General features: G+C 40.6%; 2 protein-coding genes across 3 annotated transcripts; one reads left to right on the top strand and one right to left on the bottom strand.

The window, feature by feature from the left end:
• Window positions 1-8099: 8099 nt before the first annotated feature.
• On the bottom strand, window positions 8100-11408 carry LOC130992639 (uncharacterized). Its single transcript, XM_057917360.1, has 6 exons — window positions 11126-11408; window positions 10006-10099; window positions 9402-9541; window positions 8958-9320; window positions 8570-8632; window positions 8100-8452 (listed from the first exon to the last, which is right to left on the bottom strand). Exons 1-6 carry the CDS (start codon window positions 11261-11263, stop codon window positions 8216-8218), a joined length of 1035 nt encoding a protein of 344 aa, XP_057773343.1. The 5' UTR covers window positions 11264-11408; the 3' UTR covers window positions 8100-8215.
• Window positions 11409-13319: 1911 nt separating this feature from the next.
• On the top strand, window positions 13320-19937 carry LOC130992635 (uncharacterized). Of its 2 annotated transcripts, XM_057917355.1 has the most exons (12): window positions 13320-13443; window positions 13581-13745; window positions 14481-14563; window positions 14691-14766; window positions 14902-14969; window positions 15098-15182; window positions 15554-15675; window positions 15896-15979; window positions 17412-17558; window positions 18389-18497; window positions 18598-18717; window positions 19578-19937. In XM_057917355.1, exons 2-12 carry the CDS (start codon window positions 13655-13657, stop codon window positions 19649-19651), a joined length of 1059 nt encoding a protein of 352 aa, XP_057773338.1. In that variant the 5' UTR covers window positions 13320-13443; window positions 13581-13654; the 3' UTR covers window positions 19652-19937. The 2 variants fall into 2 exon arrangements, with proteins under 2 accessions (XP_057773338.1, XP_057773337.1); XM_057917354.1 differs by having other exon boundaries at window positions 18598-19937.
• Window positions 19938-20482: the final 545 nt, after the last annotated feature.

Genomic DNA, 20482 nt, shown 5'->3' with positions numbered 1-20482 from the left:
TAACAATGAGGCTGAGTATGAGGCTGTGGTCAGAGGGGCGCATATTCTGTCGGAGCTCAAGGCTGAATGTGTTATCATCAGGACGGATTCACAGTTAGTAGCCCAACAACTGTCGGGGGCCTATCATGTCAAAGATCAGTGAATGAAGGCATACCACTGCAAAATCAACGAAATGAAACAAAAGTTCATGGAGTTTAAAATCGAGCAGATTTCCCGGGAAGAGAACACAAATGCGGACTTACTGGCGCGCATGGCCAGTGCAGTGGAACAAACATGGAATGACGAGATTATTTTACTCTGTGATACCAGAGAAATGGGGACTTCACAGGTTTTCTCAGTGGAAATCAGGGACGACTGGCGGGCCCCAATTATACACTTTCTTAAGACATGGGAGCGGTTAAACAGGGAATCCAATCAGAGGGCTCGCTACGAGAATTACTGTTTAATCAACGATCAACTCTACAAATGATCTTTCACCCAACCTTTATTAAAATGCTTATCTCCAGAAGAGGCTAATTTTGCTTTGAAAGAAATTCATGCAGGTTGCTGTGGTGGTCACACGGGATTCCGGGATCTCGTACGCAAAATCATTCGGGCAGGGTTCTATTGGCCTAACATCAACAATGACGCCAGAGAGTTCGTCCGCAAATGTGAAGCTTGCCAAAGACATGACGGGAGAATCAACGTCCCGGGGGAAACCATGGGCGTTATGTATGCCGCATGCCCCTTCGACAAGTGGGGCATAGATATTGTTGGGAAGTTGCCCACGGCACCAGGGGGCAAATGTTTCCTCATAGTGGCAGTAGATTATTTCTCTAAATGGGTCGAGGCCGAGGCTGTGGGGAAGATCGACGAGGTGACAGTGGAACAATTTATTTGGCGGAATATATGCTGCAGATTTGGCGTTCCCAGGGTCATCGTGTCGGACAATGGAACCCAGTTTACTGGGCAGCGGATTGCGGATTTCTGTGACCGGATGGACATCACCCAACGATTCGTCTCGGTGGCTCATCCACAAGCGAACGGTCAAGTGGAGTTGGCTAACAGGACAATATGCGAAGGGATTAAGAAGAGGCTGAATCAAAGCAGAGGCAAGTGGGTCGAGGAGTTGGACACTGTACTTTGGGCTCACCGCACTAGCCCAAAGACAGCCACTGGCGAAGCACCATTCACTCTGGTGTATGGATCTAACGCGGTGATACCAGCGGAGGCAAGGTTGGAGTCATATCGGATTACAACCTACAACACTGAGCACAATACCGAACTCCGCCGAGCAGAGCTGGATTTGGTGGAAGCACAAAGGGATGAGGCCCGGGTCAGAGCGGCAAAGTACAAAAGCATCATCAAGGCAGGATATGACAAGAGGGTCAGAGCGAGGAAATTATCCAAAGGCGACCTGGTCCTTAAACGAGCTGATGCATTAAAAGCAGTGGGCAAGTTCGAAGCCAATTGGGAAGGCCCGTTCATCATCACAGAGGTCTTGGGTGGCGGAGCGTACACATTGTCGGATCCAGACGGCAGAGCTCTCCCCAGGCCATGGAATATCAACACTCTCAAAAAGTTCTATGTATAACTGCTACTCAGCAGGAATGATGAAATTGTAGACCGAATACTCTTTTTCCCCACAGGGGTTTTAACGAGGTTTGGGGCCATGATATCAATAAAATTGGATACGTGGTTCTAGGAAATTTCCTGGTGTTGTCTAGTTTATTTTTTATTATCGTTTTTTCAAATTGCATATTTCACTTAACATGTTCGTGCAGAGGCATTGCACATGTCACCAGAGGGGGGAGTAGGGTGTATACCCGTAGTCCCCAATTTACAAATTCAAAATTGCTTCTCAGCAAGTCAAGGAAAAAGCAGAGGAATCATTGCTATCGTAAGCCGCGAAAGTTGGTTGCACCCCCAGGGTCTTCCATGCTCCGCGCAGAGAAATGGAACGCGGAATTGCTTCTCAGCAAGTCAAGGGAAAAGCAGAGGAATCATTGCTATCGTAAGCCGCGAAAGTTGGTCGCACCCTCCGGGTCCTCCATGCTCCGCGCAGAGGGTTACTATTTAATCGTAAGCCGCGAAAGTTGGTTGCACCCCCCGGGTCCTCCATGCTCCACGCAGAGGGTTACTATTTAATCGTAAGCCGCGAAAGTTGGTTGCACCCCCCGGGTCTTCCATGCTCCGCGCAGAGGGTTACTATTTAATCGTAAGCCGCGAAAGTTGGTTGCACCCCCCCGGGTCCTCCATGCTCCGCGCAGAGGGTTACTATTTAATCGTAAGCCGCAAAAGTTGGTTGCACCCCCCGGGTCCTCCATGCTCCGCGCAGAGGGTTACTATTTAATCGTAAGCCGCAAAAGTTGGTTGCACCCCCCGGGTCCTCCATGCTCCGCGCAGAGGGTTACTTTCTAATCGTAAGCCGCGAAAGTTGGTTGCACCCCCCCGGGTCCTCCATGCTCCGCGCAGAGTGTTCAAGCTTGGATGGGAAGCAGCAAAGGAATGCTCGGATGGGAAGCAGCAGCGAAGTCCTCGCCAGAGGATTCAGCGAAATCCTCGCCCAAAGAGTCAGCGAAATCCTCAAAACAGGAGTCAGAAAAATCCCAGAGAGGAAGATCAGAGAAACGCTTGGAATAAGCACAGCGGGCCAAACCAAAGACGTGCCCAGCAGAGGAATCACAAAGACTTCAACAAAAACAGAAAATCATACCATACTTTACAAAAACATACATCATAATGGGAGATCCGGGAATGCAAGCTCAACATCAACAAACAACAAAATGACATAAAGCACGAAAGAAAGCAGGACCAGCACAGAAATCTAAAGGTGAAACAAGCGGTGAAGAAATTTCATTAATAGGGCCAGAACGGCAGAATTGAACATCAGAACCAAAATATGTACAAAAAAATTACAAGTTGAAAGTTACAAAATCTAGATCAAGTCAGAGGGGACAATAGAGCATTCAGGAAGGAGGAATAGGGGCAGCAGATTCAGATCCTGGAGCAGATGAGGCTGGAGCATGAGCAGAAGAAACCGGGGCAGAGACGATAGCTGCAGAGACCTGGCCAGAAGAGGCTCCCTCTGTAAGCGCCGGCAACGGGCCAGTATCTTTCACTCTAGGGAGACGGGCTTCCACATCCAGCAGTTTCGCAGCATCTTTCACATATAATGCTTCATCTCTGTATAGGACAAAAAGCTGATCCACCGCGGAGGAGGAGGAAGCAGAATCTTCGAAGGCTGAGGCCTTGAAACCAGAAGGTAGGAGAGGCTCCAGGCTGTACTGAGAAAATCCCCGAGTGCTGCTAGCAGCTGGACCTCGCAGCCGGTTCACGAAGTTCATCAGGGAATCACAAAAGGCAGGTCTGTACACCGGAGCAGCAGGCAATGAGTCAGAGCCAACCCCAAAAGTAAAGTAGGGAACGGCCTTCTCCAAAACCGGATACCACCACTCCGGCTTCTTCGGGGAATCCTCAGTGATCCCCAGCAACCGGTTCAAATCCTCATCCTTGATGTTATCCATCAAGGCCGGCAGGTCTAGGGCAGCAATCTGCTCCAGGGCCACCCCCGCCATCTCCAACGCCTTTGTGGCGGTCTGTTTTATCACATAAGCAAAGATGGACCCGAAGCCCTCCAGATAGTCAGGGGTTTGCTTGAAGGCCGCCAAGGTGTCCTCCAGCATTATCTCCAGGAAGTGTTGGCCCTGCGGAGACAAGAAGTCTCCAGACGCTGGTCTCGTGCCCCCATGACATAACCACGGTTCTGAGCCTCCACATAGGTTTTCCTCCAGCCATGCCTGGCCTCCTTGTAGTCATCATCATACCTCGCCTTGAATCTGGCAAGGCTCTCATGACTCTCCTTCGTCACCCTCGCCAGTTCAGAGGCCAAGGAGGCCTTCTCCACTTCTGCCTGTGCAAGCTTGGCCCGCAGCTCAGCCACTTCCGCCTCTGCCTTGCTGAACTGCTCCACAGTACCAGCAACTTGCTCGTCGCGTTCCTCCGTCCTTTTCTTCTCCGCCTCCAAATCCTTCTCCAAGGCACCATAATCGTCGATGCAATGGACCACCGCCCTGACTTGGGATTCCAGCTGCAGGGAATTGAAAGAAAATAGTTAAAACAGGGAACTTAAAAGGTCAGCAACATAAAAATGCAAACATGTTAATTGATGCAGGGTACCTGAAGCACTAGGCGGCTAAGGGAATTCGCCAACGCAGCTTTCGCCATCTTCTGCGTGGCCTCCCTATCCCAGGGATGGATTCGGGAGAGGAGGGTATTGACGAAGTCACGCCCCTTTAGGGACAAAACTGGCCTGGAATCAGGGCCCTCCGATTCCTCTTCAGGTGAGGCTACTGTCTTACCTCTTTTAGCAGCCACGGAGGCAGCCTCCACTTCACCCGCCGACCCAACCTCTGGGTCCGCGAGCTTGCTGCCTTTTTCGAGGCGCGCCTTGCGACGCCTATCCGCAAGGTCTTCCGCGGCAGACTTCCTTTTCCTTGGGACCACTCGGGACCCGGGAGTAGGAATATTGCGGAGTGATCGGACAAGGGGCACATCATCCTCGACGTCCTCGGCATCCTCAACATCCACCACAGGAATGATGGGTTGCCCTCCACTCTGGCCCGAACCAGAGCCCTTTGTCTTTTGGTTGTCTGGGCTGAATGAAAGAAGTACATCCATGTTCTTCCCCTTGCCAGGGGGAAAGTGTTGTGCCGGAACAGTCTCCTCTGGGACCACAGGAACCAGCTTGGAGATATCCACCCCATCATCCACGGGCTGCCCAGAGCCCTGGCCCTCTTCGCCCGAGGGACGGTCGGCGGAAAGCTCGGACCTACATTTGCTCCTCCACGACATCCCTGCAAACAAACACAGCCTTATCAACAAAGGTAAGGTAACAAACAATTTTCACATACAATACTAAGACCTATTTTACCTATGGATCCAGGAGGGTACAGGGGAAACAGGCCATTGGCTGCCAAAGACGAGGGATTTTCAGTGAAATCTTTGCAGGGGAATGGCTCTTGGTTGTGGAGGGCATTAAGGTTGCTCAGCACTCCCAGGTCGTGATCAGAGGGGATTCCTTGGGAGGCTGGCTGGTGTTTGGTGCGGGAGGTATGCCATCGCAGCTCTTGGGCGCCATACTGGTGCCAAGTACCGGAAGTGGTCTTCACATAACAGTAGGAGTGGAGAAAATCTTTATCATAGGAATTCAGGGGACTCAGGAAAAGGGCGGGATATTTCTTACGCGCGGCAAAACTATACAGGGCCCCCCCTGCAATCTTAGGGATTGGGTCTGGGCAAACAATTTGAAAGTATCTACAACACCATGGGCGGTGCAAAGGATATGAAAACAGTATAACCTCCGAATGGCGGAGGAGGCTATTTGATAGAAGGGGATGTTGAAGTGGTTGGCTACGTATATTATAAGCGGAGGAGGGGGAAGCCTCAGACCGGCATCTATCTGGGCTCGCCAGATAACTACCATATTCATGTTCAATTTGTCAAAAGCGGGCATCAGAGCCTTGGATTGGGGTTCGAATTTTAAACCCGTAGGTCGCCTACAGAGGTCAAACATCTTGTGCATGCTCACCATGCTCAATCGGGATTCAGGTATAGATTTGGGTGATTTAGGGACTTTCTTCTTGCCCTTGGAAGTTTTAGGGGTTGCGGAAGTGGGGAGAGAGGATCGAGAAGCCGATGGAGAAGTCCGGGGAGAACTAGGGTTCGAAGGAGGGGGAGAATCAACCGGGGAGGGTACGGGAGAGGGAGAAGGGGAGGGGAAAAAGTCAGGCTGGGCACTAGGGGCGGAGGAGGAAGCCATTATCGAAAAAATCTAAAAAATCCTAGGGTTTTCACGCTCAATCAGAGCACCAACAAATCTTAACACCACTTTACACTAAACACAAATATCGAGAGAGGAGGATACGCGAGTTACCTAAGTCAAAGAAAGATCAACGGTAAAGACTGGAACAGAAGGGTCGCAGGAAATATGTCGGAACAGGGAGAGGATCGCCGGAAATCGCAGATGAAGGAATTCGGAAAAACTGAAGAAGATGAATAGTGGAAAGTAAAAATTCGAATCGACTAAGTAAAGGGTACGCGGGCAACTACCAACATGCGGGATGAGCGACACGTGGCACCCGGAAAGTAATCAACGGCTGAGAATTCCTATGGAGAGACGAAAGGACGCAAAGGTTAAAAAGTAACCTCGAAAAATGGAAAAGGACACTGTAAAAGGGTCGGGCATTTAATGCGGGTGACGTCAGCCACGCGGATGAACACTCTGACTAGGTTACTTTGTTCTAGAGTAAACTAGTCAGACCAGGGGGAGTGGTTGATGAGGAGTAATATGTGCAGAGCAGAGAAGTGACGTTACCAGGGGAATCACGGGGAGCAGCGAGATGGCTCTCGCCAGATGAATCACACTCGCCAGAGGAATCACACTCGCCAGAGGAATCACCTTTATCAGAGGAACCACCTTCGCTAGAGAAGTTGCTCTCGCCAGAGGAATGGTTTTCACCAGCGGAATCACCGAGACGCAGGGAAATCTCCCGCGTAAAGGCGATTTTACCATTATGCCCCTGACCACGCAAGACGCATGCTCCGGTGCTGATTTTACTATTTTACCCTCCATATGTAATCTATAAATAACGGCATGCGTGCTCATTTGTAGATACGTTATCTTTCATACTCAATACAACAACAGCTTTTCTCTTGTTCTAGCATTCCGACTACTTCCTTTATCTTCTCCGATCAATCGCAACTAGGTATAACTCACGATCCATTCACAATTCACCGATTAGATAGATACCCACCCCCTCATGTTTCACCAAACACATAAGTATTACCAAAAAGCATAAATGTATAGCACAATGTATACATTTGCAGCACAAATGTATACTTATGGTAACATAAGTATTTAATTTCTACGAATATAAGTAATACATTTTCTAGAAGAATTGTTTACTTTTACTAAACATAATCATTACATATCAAATGCAATTCCATGGCATATAAATATTACATGTTGTACAAATAATGCTTACTTTCATGTTTCATTAAACTATATATTTATTGAAAGAAATGAATACTTCCGAAAATTCATTAAAATAACAAAACACAAGAGCATCTAAGCAGATATAATCATGAATCAACGGATATAATCACAAATCAAGTAAACAAAGACATAACTAAAGCCAAAAAAGCAGGAAAAGCCCTAAGTTCAAAAAAATCAAGTATGACAGATAAAAGGAAACAAAATTACAACAAACTAAAAACAGAGAACTTAAAAGCCCTAAAAACTTGAAGGAGATTCAAAATTCGAAGTTAACTAGAAAACCCTAATACCTTGAAGACAACGAAATGACAAATCCTTGAGAGAAATCAGGCTGGCGAACATGAATCCTTGAGAGAAATCCTTCGGTGAAGAGACGTCCGGTGAAATTTGAGAGAGAGAGAGAGAGAGGGAGACGGGAGACGAGAGAAGGAGAGAGTTGTAGAACGATAGAGAGAAAAAGAGTTGTGAAAAAATGAAAAGAAATTAGAAAAACTTATTTATATTTTTGAATTCGGATCGGGCTGGGTTTGTTAACGGGCCGGGCGGACCCGGCCGCATTGGATGAGAGCGTCCGCATGCAAGTTTTTGCGTTTTATTAATCTATCTTATCACTTAAAGTAAATACTGAGTAAACACACCTCAAATGTCAAATTGGAACAAAATTTTGAAAGTTTGAGTGTTATTGGAGGAATATCGATAATATGAATTATTTTCAGAAAAACGCAAATAATTTAGGTTTTCTGGTGGTATTTGTCCAAATAAAAAATCGAATTTTACTAAAAGGAATCGGCAACGCTCGAAAGGTGCAATTGTTTTCTGTTTTCATTTGCAGTTCATCTTATAAAACATGAGAAAATTGAAATAAAAGAACTAGCGTGCAAATTAACTTTTGGTAAAAAAAAATATATATATTAGTAGTATTAATCTTGGTCCCAAATATTTAAGAGATTGCATAAAAGATTCAAATTATCATTGACCTAACTTTGACAAAGAAACTCTTTGTGTAAATCAATGATTTGATCTTATGAATTCGAGTATTAATAATATCGAAATATAGACGATGGATCGTAATTTGCATGATAAATTGACAAAATATCTCACACCTCACTATTGAAGCCGTCGTGTATGTACACATTTTCAACAGTGTATGACACATACCTCAATTCAGGAATGTGATGATCAATAGTATGGGAGTTTACATTTGCTTATAGTATGGTGCCTACCCCAGCTCGTTGCAGGTCGACCTGAGGGAAGTTGAAGATGATCCTCATTGTAGTTGACGGCATAAAGGCACAAACCATGGGGAGGAACTGACAACGTATACTTGGCCAACTCCTTCCTATCACGAGATGCCAAAATCTTGGAGACGATGTCAGGTGGAACCGCTTCTCTCCCGACTTGAAGCAACAAAGCAACCTGCAATACGATGAGAAGCAACAATGATTGTTGAGATGGGCTCATTTGTAACAGAAGAGATAACACCAGTTGCTGCCAATGGATAAAAGTCGCGTAGAAATTATAAACATAGAGTACCATATTCCGAACTTGTCTATATAGAAAACCTGATCCTTCAACTTCAAGGTGCAACACGGGACCCTGCAAAACAGAGGTTGGTTAAACCTCACCTAGTTCCACTGAAGTTATTCTGAAGAATTAATGCTCTAGATTTTGACATTTTGAAAGTTATAGGCATAATTAACTTTGCGTTCAAGTAGTCTCATCTTGTGTTTGTTTTAACAATTTGGTGCTTGAAATTGAAAAGCAAAAGATGCTGGGATGAGTTTCCTCACTAGCTCGATGAATACAGATTTTATCTGTTTAATGAGGCCTGCTATAGAAACAGGGTCAGCTATACTTTATGCGGCTATGCCTGTTCCAGAAAAGAAAACAAGGAGACAAAACTAATGGGATTGAGCAGTACCGTTTCAATCACATCAAAGCGGAAGATATTCTTAACCGGATTTGGTGTCCTATCATTGCGTGAAGTATTAGCGAAAGCAGAGAAGTCATGCTTCCCTACAAAATGCTTGGCAGCATCCCTCATGGCAGCAGGATTGAGTTTATAAGTACTGTGGTAAACATGGAGCCTTTGGAATGGATCCATTATGGTGTCGTTGTAAATTTTGTAATGATAAATCTTGCTTGTAACAGAAAAGCGAGCATGAAATTCAGATGGCACAGATCTAATTTCTCTAATTCTGATATCCGGGGGAAGAAGACCATTTAATGCTTTGTGAATGCCGGCCAAGCAGTCATAATTGAAAGGTGTGGTGAAGTGTGCCACCTGTAGGAAAAATTATTCGAAGTCAATTTTTTCTCAAACAGTGATTTTGCATTCGTGAGATCTGCATAAAAGAAAAGAGACCTGACCCCAGGCATGAACTCCTGCATCTGTTCGGCCAGCACCAACAAGACAGAGATGATCACGTCCTAATTTTGTAATCTGGATCAGTGCCTCTTCCAGTAAACATTGTACAGTTGGCGTTGACGTTTGATATTGCCATCCTACATTAAACAAGGACAAAAGTTCATAAAAAACAACATTTATGAAACTAAAGAAGATCGGAAATGACAATACTTATTTATTCATTTATGTACTCTGTCAGCTTGTTTCTTTTTGGTCAGAGTGGAAGGGTTGTGGAAGCATTAAAAGTCCATAATGCAATGCTTTAGTGAGTTGTAGAATCTAGCAAGAAGTCTTCTATCGCAATGAATGCATCCCCTAAGCCTAAGTCACGAGCATATAAGATGCACTAACAAATAGACCTCATGATTGTGACTAGGAAGCTTGTAATTAACAAACAGAGGAACACTTTACCACAAAATTTGACAACTAGAACATTAAGCTCGTGCCCAGCTTCAGGTTAAAAACTTAAAATCACAAATCAAATTATTCTTACAGTGGCAGAAACCGAGAAAACCAGAAAAGAAAGGTTAAAGAAGAAAAATACATACAAAGTAGGAGTAACCTGAAAAACGGGTGCCATCATAAGAGATTATCAAGGACCACTTATATCCAAGAGAAGGGAGCATTCCACCATCCTGCCTTTCATCACTCAGCTCCTGTTTATCATAAAAGCAGATACATAATTGTAAATGTAATAATAGCTTACTGAGCAAGAACTTTACATCTTAAGAAATAAAGAATATTCTCAGATGGAAAAAAGAAGAGAAGGTGCTGCATTTTTCACAGGGTAGACTGGTGGGAGTCCAAAGGCAGCCAACCAGGGCTGCATAGCTCATGCGATTAGTAACTTAAGTTTCAAAGTGGTAGAACTGGTCTGCTCTACTTATTTCAGTCGATGATGATTGAGCGTCAGTAAATCTGGGATGACTCTATTGATTGAAACCAACACCATTATGCCACAAATACAGCTAAGAAAGCTGCTTTTCTGGACTCAGACAAATTTCTCAAATTCTGTTATTAATTCAAAACACAAGCGGCAACTTTCTAGTGAGCCAAAACTCTAGTTTCAACGAACATGCATATATCATCAGAGTATTAATTGTCAGCTTATGTTGTTGCCTACATAAATGTTCACCTCTTCCATAAAGTTCAAAAGAAACTTTTCTACAGGCAAAAAACAGGAAGTTCTTCTTATCCAATCGACTCTAAAACTACAAAACTTTCACGGGGATGGTTTACACTATGGGTGATATCCTAGATGGATAAAAACAGTGTAGGCTAATCCATTGTTTACTAAAATAGATTAGAACTTTAGGATATCACAAGGCTCGTGATAATTTCTATAATTTGATTCATATCTCATTGAAGGGATAGGATTGCAGACATCCTAATAATGAAGATAAAAAAAACCCAATCATGTATATTATCAATCACAAAATGTAAACGCGGACTGAGTGGAAGCTTTGACAAGATCCTTTCAGCAAAATATATACTGTCATCAACTTTGCCACACCCCCATTTCACTTTTCCTATGCATCAACCGCAATTTGAACATCTCATACGAATTCAGCTTCTGTCGCAGTAGAAATACTTAATCGAAAACAATGTCTTCAAATAAAAAAATGAGGTTCGACCACCGAGCTACGGCTGCAACGAACAACTCCGCAAAAATAAAACAGTACCTTGAGAGGCGGCGAGCTGACGGGAAGGCTGCGAAAGAGGCGGGACGACGATTTGGATCCCGCTGCTGCAAGCCCTCCACTCTTCTGGAAAATTCCAGGGAAAGAAAAACGCGGCGGCGCGTGGGACAGCGTGAACATGCCCGTCTCCACGACACGGCAACAGATGTTGTTCTGTTAAACCCAGCGGGATAAGAATGAGGTTTTGACGACTGAAATTTTGACCGGCCAAACGGTGAAATGCTCCTTCAATCTTCGAAATTCTTTCTCATATTTTATTTTTGATTCATTTAAAAAATACATTCTCATTTTTCATTTTTAGTATATACTGAATGCAATCACACAGTGCACGAAAAAAACGTTTTTATAGTGTGCATGAGTTGACCGAGCGGTAAGGGGTTAATGTTTAAGATCAAAGGTCAGCGATTCGAATTGTGGTGCAACCTTTTAATTTCTTTATTTAATGTTGTAAATTTATCAAAAAAAATATTTTTATATTTCATATTTATATAAAATGATAAATATCACTTTAAATCTCAAATTATTTTGGCACTATCAATTATATCATGAACTATTGAAAATAATTTTTTAAACCTTAAACTATCAATTTTGTATCAATTGTAACCTTCGTCTATTTGAAATTTTGGGAAAAGGTGCAGATAAGCCCTCCTAGGTGTAGCCCTTATAGCGTATACCTCCTTATTCTCACTGTGCTTGCACACCAGCGACATCGCGTCCTGATCGCGCGGGTCTTGCACGTACGGGGTCACGCACTCTCATACGGTGTCATACTCGCCACTGCTACTTCCGATGCTGCTGCTGACTCAGCAGCTCCGGCTGTTGAAACCGTTCGGTCTCTTCGATTTCCTCTCATCCATTCCTCGCAATTACTCTCGTTTACAAATTAAGCATAGCAAAAAAAAAAACACAATAAACGAATAAGAGAATTGTTTGAGTGTGAAAAGTTGTGAAATTGATGAATTCGAAGACTGATCGAAGAGAAAATAATGGGATAAACGAAGGGTGGATCCTAGGGTGGGGTAAGGGGGAGGGGGGCATCAGGAGTAGGGTAGGGGTGGTTTTGGGAGTGATTGTGGTGTTGATGGAGGGCAATAGGGAGATTGTTTTGAGTTTCGGCGCCGCAGCTGTTATTCGCCCTTTTTCTTGAGTTGGCTGTATTCAAGAAGGTGGGCCCCACAGAAAAAAAAATGCTGACTAACGGTGAGAAAACGGAGGTTAGGGCGAGGGGGTATTTGCACCCTTTTTCTTGAGTTGGGGAGTTTAGTTGCACGCACAGTAAGAATGGGAAGGTATACGCTACAAGGGCTACACCTAGGAGGGCTTATCTGCACTTTTTCCCTTGAAATTTTAATTAATAAGGCATATAATCACGTCATTTTACCAAATGTAGGTCCAAAAAAAGAATAATTCTAAGCACATCGTAGCATTCGGCGAGCCACGTCAGATTTTTGGAACAAAAAAATATATACGAATGGTGCAATTGATAGTTCAAAGTTTAAAATTTTATTTTCGATAGTTCGGGATATAATTGATAGTGCGAAAATAGTTTGAAGTTTAAAGTGATATTTACCCTATATAAAATTGATTGATACCCATCGTATTTATAAATATTATAATAATAGGGATAAATATTCGATTTTGTCCCATCGTATTAGGGTCACTTTTATCTACATTCTATTAGGTATATTAAGATATTGCACTTTATATTTATAATTAGATTATATATATATATACACGTATTTGGATATTGTGCATCGCACGGGATATAAAACTATAAATATGCACTATGAAAATCTTTATAGTACATTTACTGAAAAAACTAAAAGATTTGAAGTCGTATAAATAAAGAATATATAAATACAATATCTAAATACTACTCCACTTTTTTTATAGTTAATTATTTAATTTGAATTTATTTTAATATTATATATAAAATATTTAAATTAGTTAATAATTATCATTATCATTGTAATTTATATAAAATTGAAAATTTATGTATTTTAAAATTTAGGTTCTTATTGAGTAATTGATGTGGATTATTTTATATTTCATAAAAAGAATAATTTGCATTTACCTATATTTTATTTATGTTCAATATTTATATTTAATTAGCATGTAGTTTAATTTCGATACTCGCCGTGCATCACAATGTACTAGTTATTATTATGTTGAAGACATTTGGACTAAGGTTTTTCGTCGGTCCTCCTATCTTGACCCGTAACATATATTTGTCAATCTCCGTTTCATATTTTTTCGCTCATTGCAGGCGCAAATTTCTCAGTTTCCTCGAATTTCTCAAGGTGAACTCCCTCCCCCTCTCTTCTAGTGGCATAATGAATCTCAACGATACATTTACAATTCATTGATTATCGGAATCGTATTATGTTGAATTCCTCCGTTTCTTTTTCCTTTTTTTCAATTTTCTGTTGTGTTGTAGATAGGGGATTCAATCATTGCTTGATTCTGGAGGGATATTAGGGTTGATAAGATATTGAGGAAAGACAAAAAAAGATGGGTAATTTCAAGCAGGCGCTAAGAAACATCGATGCGTTCCCGAGAGCTGAAGACCATCTGCTGCAAAAGACAAAATCCGGGGCCTTTGGTATGATTTTCCATCTTTTCTCCCCCAAAATTTAAAATTTCGCTTTGCTGTTTTTATTTTTCGATTCGTTTTTATCAACTTTCGACTTGTGAGATTGCTTCATGTTTTCCTACTGTAAAATGCAAGCATTGAACAATAAGAGTTGTCTTGCTGTGGAATCTACATCCCTGGGTATGAACCGTAAGAGAATTTGTGTTAGTCATGTCAATTAAGGCTTTGAAATCGGGGTTTGTTAGAAGATTTTTAAGTTTGACTGATTGGATTTGTACTGCATTTTGACATAGAGTGGTAACACATGGGAGAAGGAATATAAGTGGTTGGAGCAATGGACCAATCTTATTCTGGGAATTTTCATTTGCTGCAGCTTGGTATAATATGCCATGCAATAGATTTCAGATCATAGTTAGTGGTGGTTCTGGCTCTAGAAAGGAATCTCATATTATTTTCTTATGTTCTTATTAGGTTAATTAGTTTTGATAAGGGTGAATTATGTATTAGCAATGGATATGTGTAATTTGTTATAGTCTCTTATAATGAGAGCCATAAATTGGTTCACTCATTGCATGGTTTTAAATTAATAAATTTGTTCGTTTAGTGTTTAAGTAACATTGCAACTAGTCTCTATGCAGTTGAAAAATAATATCACTGTACAATGTAATGATTGTTGAGTTAATTCCTTTAGAATGGGATGATGGGTTTGCCACTAACTGCAGACCTTTTCACATTTCTCATTAGTCTCTATTGTTGGGCTGGTAATCATGGCAACTTTGTTCGTGCATGAATTGACTTATTATCTCTCAACATATACCGTACACCAGGTCAGCTTACATCCCCATAAATTGTTTAGTGTTCTTTGGTTCTGTTTCTACATTCTCTGAATTGAGTATAGCTTCACCTAACATAGTTAACTTTATTGATTATATGTGACATTTTGGACCCTGGCAGATGTCAGTAGACTTAAAACGTGGAGAAACACTTCCGATCCATATAAATATGACATTCCCATCTTTGCCATGCGATGGTTAGTCTTTTGGATCTCTGTTTTTAATATATTATCCTCAACTGACCTTAAGTATAACTTTTGTCTAATGAAGACTCTTCTTTGTAAGTGCATTCACATTTTCTACCTGGTCTTTCACTTCATGGGATTTTTCAGTGCTTAGTGTAGATGCAATCGATATGTCAGGGAAGCATGAAGTTGATCTTGACACAAATATATGGAAGGTTGGTCGATTTTTTATTTCATTTACTTGTTAACAAGTTATGAGGCCATGTTATGTCAGCAGCAAAGGGGATGTTGTAAAAGTTGGTAAACTTATTCATCAGTTTTCTGACATTAATTGTTCCTGCAGCTTCGCTTGAATCATGATGGCGTGATTATTGGCACAGAGTATTTAAACGACCTTGTTGAGAAGGGGCATGTTGCTCATGGCCATGGTTAGTTTATCTTAAATTTATTTCATTTTTTACAACCATTATCTGGTTCTTTTCTCTCCTAAATGCTTTTGCTTATAATGTTTCTTGGAAAATGTTTTGTCACTTTTCCCCCAGCCTTTTGTCTCTCCTAAGTTTGTGCTTGAGTTATTATGATGTCACCAGTCTATTTAAATTCATTGAACCATTGTCTTAAAAAGCTACAGCGATAGGTCTGACCTTATTGTTGTGCTGCGACAGGTTGTGTTTAGTTTTTAGATGTTATTCGGATTCTTATAGCTAGTACAAATATCTTAATGTAGAACTTGAATCTTGTTACTCTATAGAACTTTTTGCTCAAACTGATGATCTTTTGTTATGATCATCGTGATCAGATGACCACAAGGATCACCATGAGGAGTCTGACCATAAAGTCAAACTCCACAATCTTGATGAAGAAGCTGAAGATATGATTAAGAAGGTGAAGCATGCATTGGCTAATGCGGAAGGTTGCCGGGTATGCTTTTGTCATATTTAAACTTTATGCGATCTTTATTATGTTTCCTTCAGCAAAATCCACCATGTGTGCATGAGTAAACAGCCATGGGCGAGAACCTAATTTGTTATTAATTACACCAATGAATATAGTAATGAAGAAGGGGGGGTGGGTAGGTTTCTAATTTATGGCTCCTGCTCGTTGTTTGCCACTTTTGTCCTTAGTTCCTGGTTTGTTGCAGGTGTACGGTGTTCTAGATGTGCAACGAGTTGCTGGGAACTTCCATATCTCAGTCCATGGATTGAACATTTTTGTTGCACAGATGGTCAGCTCCTGCATTTCCTTTTATATATTTATTTATTTATCTTCTCCATGTGATGACATTTTTAGTTTCATAATAAAGACCCAGTCAGGTGCCTGAAGTGTTACTTCTCAAAGTATTTATTTGATTGGTTTTCTTATACGAACAAATATGGTAGTGATGTCCTCTAAGGTTGTTATGGGATATATAAGCTTAAATGTCTGCGGCAGTTAGAGTTCCTTACAAAAATATTATGATTGAATTTAAGGTTATTATCTGAAACAATTCTCTGTCTCTCTCTCTCCCCCTTTTTATTTTATTATTTTTTTCATTTTCCCCTCCCTTTTGATGCCAGATAAATAGTAGTGATTTTCAGAGAATTATATTGATCCTTCCTACCAACCGGGATTGAATTCCGTGTTTATAAATTTTATCATCTGTATCAAATTTAGCATATTAATATTTGCATTGTTTGATGAAACTCCCTGCAATAAATCTGTGAATTTTACAGTATCATTATTGTGTTGGCATTCTGATTCCAGCTTTGATTTCACATGTTAAGTCTGAAATTCCGAACATTATCACCTTCTTCTTGAAATTGAACCATTTAAATGTATTTTGTTTTGCCGGTTTTAATCCATGAAAATCCATTTTTCTTTAATATCACAAATAACGGGTCTTGCTGCACTAAGTTAAAGTGGTAGATTTTCTGACACCATCTTCACTTGATAAAGACTCTTGACGACACCTAAATAATGTATCGAGATTGACCACAAGAGTGTTTCAATTGGACATTGATAGAATTTGAGTTCGATAATTTTATCTTATTTACCAAAAACAAAAAGTGATAAAATCAAGCATGCTGTTGTTTGAAAATATTGCCAAAAGAATAAACAGATGTGAAAGAATGGTGCAAATATTTAGGTACTTCAGTTCATTTGTTGTTACTGTACATTTTCTTAATCTTCTCCATCTAATATCATTGTACACAACACATGGAATGTCTAATCTAATCATGTGCTCAGCTGTCTTTTGTTTGGTTTGTCTAGATCTGAACTCGGGCTTCAGCAGCCAAATAATTCATGGTGGATATCTTTAAGTCTATATTGTTTGTTATTTTTATAGTTTCCATAATCTACTAAATGCACACTAACTAAATCATTATTTATGGTTCACCGATTATTAGCGATTTAGCAGATCCGCCCCAAAATGGCTCCAATGTTGCAATTGCTTATCTTGGTGTCCAGCTTATCAAGGTCTATGCTAGGCTTAGTAAAGCAGTTATGGCATTAACCAATCACAACGTTTAGCTTTTATTTATAGGATTTTTCCTTGGACTGCTAAATTTTTTGGGAATCATTGTCCTTCATGTTTGTTAGTTTGATAACTGTGGAACTTCATTTCTGAACTTTCTGCAATACATATAAATTATATGGCATCATTTTCTTTCCTGCAGATTTTTGAAGGTTCTTCTCATGTCAATGTGAGTCATATAATTCATGACTTGTCCTTTGGGCCCAAATATCCTGGTATAGAGAATCCACTTGATGGCACGTCCAGAATTTTGCGTGGAGCAAGCGGAACATTCAAGTATTACATAAAGGTTCGTTTTCTTTCAATTTTAATGAAACTATAATGTATTTTTTATTTTGACAAGAAACAAAATAATGAATTAAAAATATAAACAAGCATCAGTACAAAATGCAGAAAAGACCTGAGTGCATTTATATCATATGCATAAATCTTGTCCTACTGTATACAGCTATGAGAACTTGTCTATATTCAATGGTAAAATGGTTTTTAGATGGGTTAATATGCGGCAGAATCCTAAAATGACGTGGCAACTTAATTTGGCATCAAGAGATAACTTCTATATGACAATAAACTACTGTTAGCAACTTAGCATAGCTTGGTAATGTTGTTCTGAGAATCCTTGTTAGGTACGTAGGCCACGGGCCACCTACTTCCCCCTTTAACCTAAACATATAATCAGCTTTGACTCTCTGTTTGCAAATGGAGTGTCTGAATTAGAGTTTCAGGGGGCATCTCCTCTCCGTATATGATATTATGATGCAATTCATCCATCTGATGCTTTTACTGAGAAAATAATGTATTGGTGTGAACCTCCTTTGGACATAGTGACATGCATTGGGAAGGTCTTCTCCTTTCGTCAATGTTAGTGATGCGATGATCTTCAATGGTCTGATTCCTGGAAGACACATCTGCTAGCTACAGACTGATGTAGACTGAATTTAGACATAATAGTTTTCTGATACTATTTTGCTTGGCTTGAACTGATTTAGGCTTATCATCTCCTTTTTTGGCCCTGTGGGCGTATGTTATGTTGTGGGGGGATATACGCCATATGTTTCATCAACTTGAAATTACTTAACACTTAACAGTCCTGAAATTATTTCTTTTCTGATGATGTAGATTGTCCCGACTGAATACAAGTATATTTCAAAGGAAGTCTTACCCACAAATCAATTCTCTGTCACCGAGTACTTTTCTCCAATTAATGAGCATGATAGGGCATGGCCTGGTAAGTTGTCCTCAATGTGAAGAATGTTTTCTACACTTCTGAATCCTTCGTTCTTTCTGTCCAAACTGTGGCGAGGTTAATGTTGCATTGTTTGGTGCAGCCGTTTACTTCCTATATGACTTGTCACCAATTACGGTGACCATTAGGGAAGAACGACGTAGTTTTCTCCACTTCATTACACGTCTTTGTGCAGTACTGGGTGGTACATTTGCCTTAACAGGTCGGTTCCACTTGTTTCCCCTGGTTGTTTTCTTTAGCAGTGCATGTACATGTATGTCTAGTAACTTAATTTGGTGGTTATGTGGTTGTATGTAAATTGTGGCATTACTTTAATTTTTTTGAGACTGCATCTCTATTTCATGCTAGTACTCTTGGAATCAATGTTAATTACTTGCTGTAGTCTTAAAAAAGACTTCTGATTTTGAAGTAAACTCATTTCCTGGGTTAAATAAGATATTTATCTGAATAAAATGTTGACTCCATCCCAGCCGACTTGGCCTATTTCTTTTCGGCGCGATTATTTAGGAGAGTGAGATTGTAGTGTAAATGTGTGTGGGCCCATATTTAATGTAATGTAAAGTGATTACTCAAAAAGAAAACATGCCAAGTCAAGTGGGACAGCCCGAAAAAGAATACTGGCCAAGTCAAATGGGATGGAGGGATGAGTAGTATTTATCAATTATCAGATAGCTGTCATAGTATTTGAGTTGAAATTTGTCTAGATGTTATTTTGGTGACCTGCTGTAATTTTAGAATTGGAAATTACCTTTGAAATAACCGTTTTCAGGGGTGGGGCCAAATAAGGGTGAGGGGGGCTTAAGCCCCACCAATTATTTTTTACTTTTTCATTCTTATAAGATCGTCAAATCATCTGCAAATTTGTGCGGGTTGTTGTGGAAAAGCTCGCACCCCCAAATTGAATTGCAGGAAAATTTGCTTATCGAAATCTTGAACTCGAAAGTTAGAAAATTCAGCCCCCACCAAAGATTTTTCCTTCCTACAGCCCTGGCTGTTATGGTAGCAAATTAGGATACAATTTACTTTCCATTGGAATCTGTAAGTTTAGAGCTGATGTTGCAGGAATGCTAGATCGATGGATGTACAGGGTGGTCGAAGCTTTGACAAAACCAAATTCTAGAAGTATTGTACGATGATTTCAAGTTGACAACTACATATGCGCAAGGGCTTTCATAATGCAGCCGGTATGCTTCTCAATGATCAGCACATATATCGAGAGTTCCTAATTCACTAATTTACACACCATGGTGTCTCAGCTGCTCCCTCTTTGCCTAAAAGTTTTGATATTGTTGTTGTATCTCTCCTGGAAATGTTTCTAGTTTATTTATGCTTTTATCTTGCAAATATTTAGTGTTGAAGAAGCTAAATTGTAGTTTTTGACATTTCCTTTTTAAAGAAAAATCATTTGTGGTTAGGGTAAAACAGGCATGTGGATTTTCTATTTGTGAAGTCTGCTATTATACTAGGATAAATGCCTACTTGTAGAATCAACTTGGATTATGGATTTTCCATAATAATAATAATAATAATAATAATAATAATAATAATAATAATAATAATAGGTGAGTGCGTGGGGAGTGAAGTGCAGTGCACATTGATGATGTTTTCAGCCCTTTTTTTGTCTGTCGGCAAATCAGTGTAATGGCAATCCTATTGGCAGATGCTTTCTAGGGCCAAACTTATATCGGCTTATCGAATATTTTGTGACTTTTTTAGACGCTGTTTGTTAAGAGTTATACACACGCACCCGCCGTGATTTTTTTATACTCTTTTTAGAGTTATACTCACCCACACCCACAACACACTTTGGGTGTATTTGCTTTTTATTCATCTAAACGGAGAGATAATATAATGAGGTATAAATTTATCACTTTAAATGGGAATCAAATTTTTTATATCTTATTAAGGGGCCGTTTGATTTGCAGTTTAGGATTGATTAGGATTAAAATTATCTTGAGAAATTAGTG

The sequence above is a fragment of the Salvia miltiorrhiza genome, chromosome 7, assembly GCF_028751815.1.
Source record: "Salvia miltiorrhiza cultivar Shanhuang (shh) chromosome 7, IMPLAD_Smil_shh, whole genome shotgun sequence".
Classification (NCBI taxonomy): Eukaryota; Viridiplantae; Streptophyta; class Magnoliopsida; order Lamiales; family Lamiaceae; genus Salvia; species Salvia miltiorrhiza.
This window is presented reverse-complemented; position numbering and strand designations above follow the sequence as displayed.

What these genes read in the sequence shown, in the direction of transcription:
- LOC130992639 (XM_057917360.1), bottom strand. Translation starts at nt 11,263, where the DNA reads ATGTTCACGCTGTCCCACGCGCCGCCGCGTTTTTCTTTCCCTGGAATT. An exon ending in GAGTTCATGCCTGGGGTCAG is followed by an intron (nt 9,321 to 9,401) that starts GTCTCTTTTCTT and finishes TTTTTCCTACAG; the next exon opens with GTGGCACACTTCACCACACC. An exon ending in GCTTTGATGTGATTGAAACG is followed by an intron (nt 8,633 to 8,957) that starts GTACTGCTCAAT and finishes TCTGTTTTGCAG; the next exon opens with GGTCCCGTGTTGCACCTTGA.
- LOC130992635 (XM_057917354.1), top strand. Translation starts at nt 13,655, where the DNA reads ATGGGTAATTTCAAGCAGGCGCTAAGAAACATCGATGCGTTCCCGAGA. An exon ending in CAACATATACCGTACACCAG is followed by an intron (nt 14,564 to 14,690) that starts GTCAGCTTACAT and finishes GGACCCTGGCAG; the next exon opens with ATGTCAGTAGACTTAAAACG. An exon ending in CTAATGCGGAAGGTTGCCGG is followed by an intron (nt 15,676 to 15,895) that starts GTATGCTTTTGT and finishes GGTTTGTTGCAG; the next exon opens with GTGTACGGTGTTCTAGATGT.